Consider the following 11,683-nt stretch of genomic DNA (forward strand, 5'->3'; position numbering starts at 1 on the left):
GTAAATTCGGAATCATCTCGTGCTTAGACCCAGGCATTCAGCAGCATGACGTACGAAGATCCCTTAAGAGAGTAACCGGGGATGAGTATATTGTTTGACAGACCCGTAAACATAAGCGCAGCCACTGCTGATGTGTGATATAGCAGCGAGGACGTGGAGTGCGCTTCTCCCCTTTTCTCCCATTGTAATACTATGGGATTACTAAACTCTTCCCGACCGTCCTCAATTCCTGTCTTACGCGCATTCGTTCACCACGAAGCTCATATCTACGATCAGCTGCTTTATTGGCTGGCTAATAATTGCTTCCTTGAGCTGCTCTGTTTGATCTGATCTGATCTGTATCGATGCACGCTGCCGCCTTTGTATCGCCTATGTAAAAGTTCCTTTCTACCAGACCTTTGTGGATTGCAAACTGTGCCGCCCTCCTGTGTGTCCATCTCGCAACTCCACCCCCCACCCCCAGTATGCTTTGTCCCGGGTCCCTATTGTCGTTGAGCGTTCTATGAGGTTGATGATCTTCATCTTCGTCTTCGTCTTCGAACAGAACCAAAAAGAAAAAGAAACAAAAGCTCTTCGAGGGTATCATGCACCAAACGTTTCGTCATCTAGTCAACCACCTCTCTTCCAGTGTTCATCAGGGTAATGTCTCGTTATGCATTCATCAATCCCAGCCCCTGCCCAGTTCAGTCTCCCTGCCAAGCTTTCAAATATCCATCTGGCACCATGGATGATTCAACACTTGGTTGATGTCGTATCGTTGCGTGACATCGCGGTTGAGCATGCACCGGATAAGGTCAATACTCTCATCGCTGATAGTGTAAGGCACCCGCAAGTCGCGATCCATTATCTCGTCGATGCTGTAGAACGGGTTCTCCTTGTATACTATAGTGTAGAGAAGAATTCCAAGAGCCCAGACGTCTTGCTCTTTACCGCCGTATGGCTTACCCGCCAATACCTCGGGGGCGGCATAATCTTCTTGAAATTAGCACACGCATTCTTCAAACTGGGGTCAACTTTCTTCGTCTGAACTCACCAATGGTACCAACGAAGACGTCGAAAGGGCCACTCTTGATGTATGCTGCGCTGCCGAAGTCAATCAACTTGATATTTCCCTCGCCATCTAGAATGACATTCTCGTCTTTAATATCCCGATGGACAACCTTAGCCTTAATGTGGAGGTGCTGTATGGCCCTGGCTACCTGGACAAAAATGCTGCGACACTCGTCCTCCTCCATGTTTGTGCGAAGTTCAATGTAATCAAACAGGTCCATTCCTGGCAGACCATGCGGGGCCATCTCGATGTAGTAATTGGTGTCATCTTCGAAGAAATCCTCCATCTCGACAATGTTAGGGTGCTTGTGACCATCCCTGCGGAGGTAGTCGAGGACGTGTATTTCTAGGGGTACCGTGCCGAGGCGACGATCTCTAGTCCAGGTATCCACAAGAATCCGCCGCTTCGTCACATATTTCAAAACGACTTTTCTTCCGCCATGGTGCTTATAGCGAGCAAGCTTGACTTGGCCATAAGCACCTTGGCCCATGTCCTCTAATATGACGAAATCTTCAATACTCTTCTTGTCGGCTACTGGCTCGCTGATATCAGGTACTGGGGCTGCTGGCTCATCTGAGGGTCTTGTGCTGCCAGTAAGTTTGGCTGCAGCCGATCTCGCGACATCTTTCAATTGCTGTGTCAGCATTAGTGCCGCGGATGCCTTCTTTGGTTCGTCAGAATCCGAGCTTATGTCTTGAGGCGTGTGTGCCGGTGTCTGGCCGGGCGAGGGCTGGTGCAATGGTGTCGCTGCTCCAGAAAGGAGTGGTGAGCTAGTGGGCACGATTGAGGTGCCTCGGGGGGCGTGTAAGTGTCTTGAGTATGTAATCCATAAGGCAAAAACCATTTCCGGTTCGTTGGTGGATCCTGCCTCCTCAATTGGAGATAGCTCTTCATCACTTGATCCAGAATCGTGGTTAGGTCGTTTCTCACTCTTGACCACTCTCATCTGGGCGTCGATCTTGAGTTCGGTGCCGTCACGGTGTTTCGCAGCAAGACCTTCCGGATTCAGAAATCCCAACGCCGCATCAGGTCTGCCTTCGCGGACAGCTAAGACAGCCGATGCCTTGCGGAAGCTGTGCTCTGGCACGACGATACCGTCATGTAGGTCCACCCCGTCCTGGTCTGTCAAAATCCTTAGGATTTTGTCGAAGTCAGGTACGAGTGTATTGATGTGCAGTCCCTCTGACTTATCATAGCCAAACAAGGCGCCGCAGAACACGGAGTTAGAACTCTTGATTTTCAGGGTGCTAGGGGCAATGACTACGATGCCCGCAATATGAGGAAAGCTGGAGACACGAAGCTCCATCTGACCTCGGGTTTGACTCACGGTTGCCGGGATGTTGATTTTATCACTGTTGCGGCAAGTGAAGTATCTCCGCTTGGCGATTTGAGCGTAGTCGATGGCACCAGTTCTTGGGTCAATCCCTTGCCTGGGAATGCGGCTTATGAGTTTTCCAACGTCCATGCCCGGGCGAACGTCATCTTCTCTCCATATAGGACTTGTGTCCCCCGCGATCTTGGTGACGACCCCATCTTCGTCGAGACTGAGTAACACGACATCCTCGTGGATTTCCTCAAGAACCCAAATCAGCCCAATCCTCTTCTCTTTTACCCAGAGACTCGCTGAGCCAGTAGCACCATTCCTTTTTCGGATCGGTACCACGTCGCCGCAAAGCAAGACCCCCCTAGATTTCGAATTGTGATGGTGTGTACCACCACGAGCTTTCAAAGGCGTCGCATCACCGCTGTGAACAGTGGCCGCCCGCCGCCCCGGTGCCTGTGGAGGCTGTGACCTAGAATTAGGCTTGCTTAGTAGCTGTGCAGTTATACCACCGCGTCCTCCTAGTAGTGCGGAACCACTTGACGCTGGTGCAGGTTTGGTAACTTGCTTCTTGGGAGCTTGAACAGCTTTGTCAGGATCCTCGCCAAGTAACTTGGTCTCCAACCATGATCTTCTTTCCTCCTGGACGACTTCCAGGATACCCATTTTGCGCACCTCAGCTTTGGTGACACCAAACACGAGACAAGCCAGGTCATTGGCCGCCAGGATTGTCCACGGCGGTTTGGATTCTGTTGTAAATATAGCCTGGGCCGCCGGGACCCAGCGCGTCGAATGGCCATGGACTGCTGGTCCTAGGGGTCCTGGGACACTAAACGAAGCTGGTCCGGATTGTGGCGGCAATGCCGGAGATGCTAAGGCGTCTGGGTATCCCCTTTGCTGACCGGCGACGAAGGGCTGAGCCATAGCATCCATAAGCTTCTGCTGCAATGACATGGGAGCCACATCAGTATAGGTCCTTCGCAAACTCGGCTTCCTCGAGACTGGCGGGGATGTCTTAGCAGTTGTTCCGCTCTCATTGGTAGGTGTACGTGAAGAATTCTCCGAATCGGGGTCGTTTTGAACGGCCCCTGTATGCTTCGATCGCGGCACGTCATCCTCAGTGCGAGATGTGCTCTCCGGTTCGACTTGCGGCGACCGCAACGTATTTGGGGACACTCGGGGGGTCGAATATGAGTCGGGACTGCTCGTCCTCGGTATGAACTCCTTCTCAAAGACATTATCTCCTGATATATCGGCAGGCCCAGTCAACGGACCGGCCACGAATGAGGAATCAGAGTGGGGCAGGTTTCCAGCACCAAGTAGTTGTGCCCTTGCTAGCATTTCCAGCATATTCTGAGTTTCAACATCGCCGGTCACTCTTGCTTGGGCACTGGCAATCGCAGCACTAGATGATGCAGCCCAGCCCAGGCGATCTTTCATAAACTCTATAGACCGTTTCAGGACGTTCTGGCGGTTATGCATGAAGTCTTCGGACTGATGAGCAAAAGAGAAAGAGTGCAAGGACTCGGACGGGAAGCGAGTGAGATCTTCGGTGAAGTTGGGCGACGCCGGTCCAGGCGACAACGGTATTTGGTGTCCAGGAGGCAGCATCATTGTCATGGACGACGACCTCGTAATGCCAACAGAAGGACTTCGGGATGTAGCGGCGGATGAAGGTAATGTGGGGGTGCGCATGGGCTGGTGCTGGCGGATACGTCGCAGCCCAGACAGACCAAGTCCATGATCGTGATCGGTTATGAGGGGAGATCTGGAGGACAGGCACAATATCAATATCAATGATTAGAATAGAGAGGAGAGAAGGCGTTCAATCATCAGCGCTCTGCTTACAGCTCGCAGCTGATTGTGTTGGGTGGCATTGTGTCCATTGTGTGTGTAAGCAGTAAGGTGGAAGAGCAAAGCATGTGACGTTTGGGAATGGTGTGGAGGGATGAGCGGTAGTAGTGCACTACACCGAGACCACGCAACTTGGGGGGCGGGGGGACACGGGGAGGGGGGAGGGGGGCGGACGACATTCGTACCTTGTGATCGAATCATAGTCGGCCGTGGCAGCTGATCCTGCATCGAAGGAGAAGCGAATTCGCGATGTCGACTTATCGGGTATTGGCACCTCGTCGACAACGGTGAGGTTTCCGGTGCTTCGATTCTTGGGTATGTGGAGCGTAGGGGACAGATGTTTGCTCCTGCCGCGACCACGTTCGGGCTCCCCATCGTGCGTATTTTTGTCGGTGTCGGCGCCTTTGGATGAGAGCTTCGTGTCAGTGCCCATTTCAAGTTTTGCATAGGTGGTGTGGTGGGTGATGGCAGAGATTGTCAGTCATGTTGCTGGCTGGCTTGTCTGCAGCGAAGGCAAGCCCAGAAGTGGGCGGAGCATGCGCAGCGACTCGCACTCACCGTGTTCCTGGGTTCCACCATGAATATGTTTCATAATTGTGGCAGCAGTGTTGGCGACTCAGCAGGGCAGACGGAAGCTGAAAGTATATGATCAATACGTAATATTCGGATGCCCGACCAAACTCGATTCGAGATTCGGAGGAAGGACCTTGGGTTGCGCGGGGTTCGGCGGCGGAGGGATGAGTTGCGAAAAGGGAGCCAACAACCGACAAAGTCCGATCACAGCGTGCTTGGTGGCTTGCCAACTTCACTCTGCAAAACAATGGCTTGCCCTTTTGCAAATATCAGACCGAAACAGTAGCTGCAATTGCAATTACTTTCAAGTTCAGATAGCAGCAGCAGCAGCAGTAGCAGCACCCGCCAGAGCCGAAGACGAAGAAAAAGAAAGCTGGGGAATCCTTGAGTGCGGTTATAAGCCTCCTCCTGCCTGCTGCATTGAGAATCAATTCGACAATGGGGTTCAGCGGAAGTCAACCTTAAGACCTGTGCGGGTAGCCAACTATGGGGAATTTCTTTGCGAACAATGAGACTTTGCGCTACCTAGGTACCCGCAGCAAGGACAATCTGTAACTGTATTCAACGTTGCTGTCAGCTTCCAGGCTAACTTGTGTGTGTAAAGTTATCGGGAAACAACCTATGGTGTCTGCCTCGAATGTCAAAACGACGGTGGATTGTTGCTCACCTCCCTCTTGGGCTTCGCAGCTGATCTCAAGTGCTTGGGCTACTACCTTTATGTAGTCGGCGCACCCGACAGTGCCGTCCGTGGCTGAGCGGCCGCGTTAGTACAATTGCAAAGTACAATTGTACAACTGAATGTAGCTGGCTGGCTGCTCCTATGTGCTACCCGAACATTGACGTTGGTGGGGTACGAAAGTCATTGATTTCTGAAGTGGTAGATTGATAAATTCAGGGTCTGTTTCCTTTCAAGGCTGAAGTTTCGATTTGACAACGGGGTCAGTCTGTGCTCGTTTTCGAAGAGGACACAATGAAACTGAGGCCTCGAACGATCTTTGTTTTCTGACTATGATTGTTCAAATAAACTGCCTCTGCGCAGAGAAGGTTTCTCTAACGGCCTCGGTTTGCTTCTTCGACTTGTGCCTTGGGAATTATGCTTGAAGCCAAGGATCGAATGATATGACATCAGAACGGCACGAATGGACTAGCTCGTCTTTTCTCCACATTTGCATACATTAAATGCCAGATTGCTCTGCGCTTTGGGCGGCACGTACGCAACTCTCACAGCTGAGGATACCACCACTACCGCCCTCAAAATGAGCATCAAAATGTCCTGCCGGCTGCGAGTATTTGAAGCCAGCCTCTTGATAGGCTCAAGTCTCACCCCGAAGACTGCGATGCGGGGGACTTACAATGCCGTGTCACACACGATTATCCGCGGCTCTTGAACGGTGGGGGTCAATGGCGATGAATTGGGTTGTCATGGATTTGCCTGCATTTTTTTGCCTGTTTTCAGAAGAGATCTCCAAACATATCACGATCAATATGCATTAAGTCATCCCGAGTATGGGGCAGATGACGCTGCAGAACTTGATAATAAGGTGGGCTCGTGATCGCCACCCATTGAGGATTGAAGGATTACCTCGGTTTTTGTGAAGAAACAGATTGATGCATGAGTCTCGTGGCTCATACATTGCACGCAGGGCCAGGTGTAAGTACACGAGTTACTTGACCATCACTTTGCCGAGAATATACCGAGACAGAGCTGCAGTCTTTTTGATTAATGTACGTAGATTAATGTACTTAGTACACTTACATATCAGCCTACGAAGTTTTCGGAGGCGAAAAACGGTACCTTGTTACTAAGTTTTGACATATGTAAGACACGTAGCTTGCCCCAGAGTTTTTTCCCAAGCTCGCAACTATGATAAATGCCGGGCCTTACGTTGCCAAGCCAGGAAAGATTGGTTGTATCAGTGCAGTAATGGAGATACAGACGTTTGGTCTTCTAAGCTTAAGCATTTTCTCTTTTCCTCAGAGGATTTGAAAATCGGTTCTGCAACAGCATGATATTGCCATCGAACTAAGGTCAAGTAACCTTGGAGAAGTCAAGTCTGTCAATTACATCTAGATCTTGTGCCTATTCAAATCACAGCCTTAACTACGTTAACTGAAAAGTCGTTGACCAACTATCATAATATGCTACGAATATAATAGCTGATTCATGTGCCAATCCGTCTGTCCCAAAAGATATGTATCTGTTTAAGTCTCTGGAGGTGTGAAGTTCATAACATTGGTAATCTCTTGGAGTCCTTACAGTTCAGTATGCTGCTTCAGTTTCAATGATTCTCTGTTTGGGTGAGGATACAGTAAATACAGATTTTCTTCCAAAGCGAACTGAAAACTCCAATACACGAATTACATTTCAAAATACTTAAGTAATTGCGCAAAAACCAGGATCTCGTTGTTCCTTTTGCTCCAATAGGAACGATATATTATTATTAAATACGCCGTAGGCTCGAAGCCTCCGGTACCTCTACTAGTACTCCCGTATGTCAAACCGTGCCCTAATGGCTGGACTAAATACATACGCTGCATCGTCGGTTCGCCCTATTGGCGACTGCGTTGCGTTCACTACCATACTACGTTGGTTCTCAACCTACCAACAAAGTCCCCCCTGAGAAGATCGATGCTATCTGGGCCTTGAAGCTGTCCGACCCGTCCCTAGCAGCCACCTTACAATAGTCCCACTAACTACTGGTTCTCCTGTTGCCGTTGCGAGGTCTCTGCGAGAGTATAGTGGCCGTGGTGCGATAGCGGCCCGTAATCGTTCCCTCGGTCCTTCCAACAGCCCGCAAAAGAGGATTACGTGCTCTGCCGTCTCAGGGGCGTCGCCACAGCGGCATAGCGGCGAGTACACGCCAAAAGCCCCTGTCTTGAAGAAGAAGGCTGCTAGTCCTATTTTTTCCGTCCTGATCTGGCACAGCGTAGACGCCTCCAGTCGGTTCAGGCCGAAATACTTGCCCCCTTTCGGTATCTGCATCGAAGGGCCCTCCGGTTCCTCAGCGATGGCGCGTCGCTGGCGATCGTGATGCTCTGCTCCGGTGAGCCATCTCTTCCTCCAGTGTCCGAAGAGGGCAGCCGGGACCTCCTTTTCCTCACTCATCCACTCGGAGCCCCGGGCCTCCTTCTCCATAGTGTACCCTGCCGGTCGGAGTAGCTGCGACGCCTGCTTCCTCTTCGCCGGCCTATCCTGCCGAGTATATGTGACGCTTTAGCGCTCGCGCTGCGAAGCAGATTTCTCTTCCCGCTAAGCCGTAGCCGTTCTTCAAACTTAGCAGCCCGGGCACTAAGATAGAGGTCTAGTGGCGGGATTGCTGCTTCTGCTTCCAGGTGGCGAACCGGCGTCGCTTTGTGGGCGCCACAGACTACCCGGAGGCACTCGTTCTGTATCCCCATCAGGCTCTTAGCTGGCCCTGCCGGTTCCTCACTTATAGTATGCCACGCAGTCGCCCCGAAGGCGATCGCGCTACGGATAACCACCGTATATAACAGCCTCGCCCGTATAAGATCGCAGCCCCACGACATATTGACTAGCTTTGTCAGGGCTAGCTTTTGAGTTGTCATTTTTGTTTTAACACGCTCAACATGGGCGTGCCACGTCAGTTTGCGGTCGAACCAGACTCCTAGGAACCTCGCTGAGACTACCGGCGAGGAACGATATAATAATATGGATAATCAATGAGGATATGAGTCTGAAATGATATTAACCTTCTTAAAGATTCAGGAGAGCATTCATAATAGTACATCGAGGTAGCTTAGCATAAATTTGTTAACCTCGACCAGTACTGTTACCCTAGTCAGCTATACTAAAAGTGCCAATGGTAGCCCAACAAGCCGATTGATGATCTTGATGGACGTTGTGGGCGGCTCGATGCGTCGTTGCTTGCAGAGTCACGGGGCAAGACTCCTGGCGTAATGCACTATCCTCCTTTGCAAGTATCAGTGTTGGCATCGTTGCATTCCACGACACTTCATAAGTTGTGCTTCGTTCTACCAAATGTCTTTAGGTGGCATGCTCGTGTCCTATGATACAGAAGATATTTATTACACAAACATCCAGATGTGATATATACGATAATATGTACGTTTCACTCTAGTGACTTTCAAATCATGTGCTTGGAGAAGTTTGTGATCATTCCAGCTGAGTATTGTCGTGAAATGACCAGCGATCATTGATTAATGTCACCGAACATCTATTGCAGTTATCTATTGTTAATATTTGCTACTAAGCAGTTCACAAGAAAAATACTCTGCGGGCATGTAAGAACCACTCTGGTGCTCTATTGTAGGTTATAACATCTAAGTACGTTGCGAACTACTTCGAGAACATTGCGGAAGAATCGGTCATCAACTGAGGTATTAAATCAGAGCAGCATTACGCCAACATCAAATTGAACTCGACTTACTTCCCTGTAGCACTAGCACACCACAGGGCTAGGTTCTTCGACGACGACAGGACAGCGTTTTCGACGTGTTCCGACGGCGGCTTGCCCGATGTCAAACAAGCAAGATCTAGAGCTTAGGCATCAGAGACGGTGAAACGACCAACGGTGCGGATGAGCCCGTTCGGTGGCTGGGAATATCCTCGTACCGGGGTTCTACGAGTCATACCGCTTCGATAGCCTTCAATTCCTTCGTCTACGGACCGGATGGCCAGCTAGCGATTCGGAGCCTCTCAACGGCCAAGTCAATTCGGGCTGTCTTCGGCCAGAATTATACAGTTTCTTAATCTTCCGCCCAAAAATCTTGTGCGGCTTGCTGTCTGACCACACATTTATCAGCAATTTGAAATAGTTAACCACTTTTGATCTGGCGTTGGGATCAGGCGGCAACTGAGGTGCACCAGGCAGGTATCACCCGACCCCCTGTACGATGCGCTCACGACACTTACTATCTGGCCGTGGAAATGCCAAGATTGCTACAGCAACAACAGCCTGAAACAATCCGTATGATCGACGTTGCTGCGTGTGAACTTTTCGTCCTTGTTTGTTGGAGGTCAGCAAGGTCAGATTCTCCTGGCCCATCAGGGAATTCATTACAGTCCTTACCGTTAGCGTGGAGAAGTTAGGGGTGGGCTCTGGAGAGACCCTGGTCGCAAGTAACATCCGGCCAAATAATAAGGGTCCATGTAGAATGCAGCGGCTGGCGGGGCATCTCCAAAATTTCCCCAGGCTGGCCCCAGAAGGATACGGTGCTTTTGCGCCACAACCGAGGTTGACAAGCGCTCTGCTGGAAAGGAACGGATATCAGCGAAGGATTCCGCCTCCATCAAATACAAACTCGCATGGCGTTTTCAGCGGTCTGATATTGGGCGTGGAGATGGTGTGCCCGGCCCCTCGGCTACCAGTCAACCTCGTAGCGCAAATGTACTAGGGGATCTAGGGGAGCCTTTGTTCTGCAAGAAACTCGACGAGTTCGACTTAGTATTCCAGCTATGGGCGAAATAGGAAGCCGATGATGAGTAGTCGACCACGCAAGGGATACATATAACCAGCGCAACATCTTCAAGTTTGCATTCTGGGGCAATTGAACAAATTGGGAAGGTTATACTTATATCACCAACTCGCCGGGCCTGCGCGCCGCGGTTACGGTGTGTTGGCGAAAAGCACCAGTACCAAGGTGTTGCGTGGTTTGATTCCATTGTCCATCAACCAGCTTGCTTAGCTATTGTATAGGGTATTGAGGGCGTATGGGGGTGAAAGTGAAGATGCTGCAAGATACCTTTTCCAGCAGGTCAAACTATGTCATGAATTCTGATGAGCTGGAAATGATTGTGATCGTCAGTCCAACGAACGCAATGTATCCTCGAGCTCTTTTGCTGGCTGACACGATTGGTGCCGATATTGAAGATGGTGGAGGGTCGTAGTGAGAGGCAAGTGCAGGCTTGGCAAGGGTCGGTTTAAGTGGGACGCGCTCCCCCACCACGCGGACACAGGATTCGAGCTGATAAGGTCGCCCGCATTTGCCATGCACAAGATAACGCAGGTCAGATGGTTCAAGCAAGTGAAATTCTGTCTACGGCGTGTGTTGCAGCGTGTATTGCGTTTATGATCTTGTGATTTAAAATTATTGTTCAGCTGCCTCTGGTTATATCTTGTTCCCGTCTTCCGTAACTCCAACTTCGCTTGCTGACTTCAACACGCAAGGCTCTGGCTTACGGGTTCGTTGAATGTTTGTTGGAACCATCCAACGAATGAAGGGTGCGACGAACACTACAGGTACGACAACATAAACTTACTCCAGACAACCCACACTTACTCACTCTAGACTTTGGTAACGCGAGTCAATGCTGACACAATCGTCAAAAATAAAATCGTTTATTAGGTTGAAGCCGGTTCAAGTCAACCAAGTCAAACTTGAGCTTCTCAGCCGGTCTCTCCACCTCGCTTTACTATAACCCACGTCCCAGCTCCTCCAACCGTTCTTAATTCCTCCGTGCTTCCGGCCCGCCACTCTCGTTTATCGAGCTCGTTCATGCATTAACCAACTGTGCTTGGGTATTCATCCGATGTTCTAGTTCCCAGCCTCGACATGAAAGGCTCTGGCACACTCGCGATGAAGTATTTGCCTTGATTGATCGTTTGTGTTCAACTCGGCCCTGCGCCATCATCACACCATACAGCACCACCACCCCGCACTCGACGAACAAAGTTGCGAGAGATTAGAGACCCGCACGACAGGAACGGAACAGAGTCTCTGTACAACACAGGAACCCTCTGTTGCCGGGCAAATTACTACTGCTATTCTATTGTCAATTTTACGCCGCAAGCGACGGTCTGTTTGAGGTGTCGTCGATTCAAATGTCAGCCGTGACAGACATGTCGGTCGATTCGAGTACCCCACCCAGCCCCATCGCGGAGGAATCATCTATCGTGACACCC

The 11,683-nt window shown here is 50.5% G+C and overlaps 1 protein-coding gene across 1 annotated transcript; it reads right to left on the reverse strand.

Moving 5' to 3' along the window:
- Positions 1-570: 570 nt before the first annotated feature.
- On the reverse strand, positions 571-4,811 carry BCR38DRAFT_100313 (uncharacterized protein). The gene is made up of 3 exons (XM_040853288.1): positions 4,412-4,811; positions 1,034-4,140; positions 571-972 (listed from the first exon to the last, which is right to left on the reverse strand). Exons 1-3 carry the CDS (start codon positions 4,657-4,659, stop codon positions 704-706), a joined length of 3,624 nt encoding a protein of 1,207 aa, XP_040720078.1. The 5' UTR covers positions 4,660-4,811; the 3' UTR covers positions 571-703.
- Between the last annotated feature and the right edge of the window lie 6,872 nt (positions 4,812-11,683).

This window comes from Pseudomassariella vexata (genome assembly GCF_002105095.1).
Source record: "Pseudomassariella vexata strain CBS 129021 chromosome Unknown BCR38scaffold_2, whole genome shotgun sequence".
In the NCBI taxonomy this organism is placed as follows: domain Eukaryota; kingdom Fungi; phylum Ascomycota; class Sordariomycetes; order Amphisphaeriales; family Pseudomassariaceae; genus Pseudomassariella; species Pseudomassariella vexata.

Coding starts and splice junctions, on each gene's coding strand:
- BCR38DRAFT_100313 (XM_040853288.1), bottom strand. CDS start 4,659: ATGGGCACTGACACGAAGCTCTCATCCAAAGGCGCCGACACCGACAAA. Junction 4,141..4,411: donor GACTATGATTCGATCACAAG/GTACGAATGTCG, acceptor CCTGTCCTCCAG/ATCTCCCCTCATAACCGATC. Junction 973..1,033: donor CGTCTTCGTTGGTACCATTG/GTGAGTTCAGAC, acceptor AATTTCAAGAAG/ATTATGCCGCCCCCGAGGTA.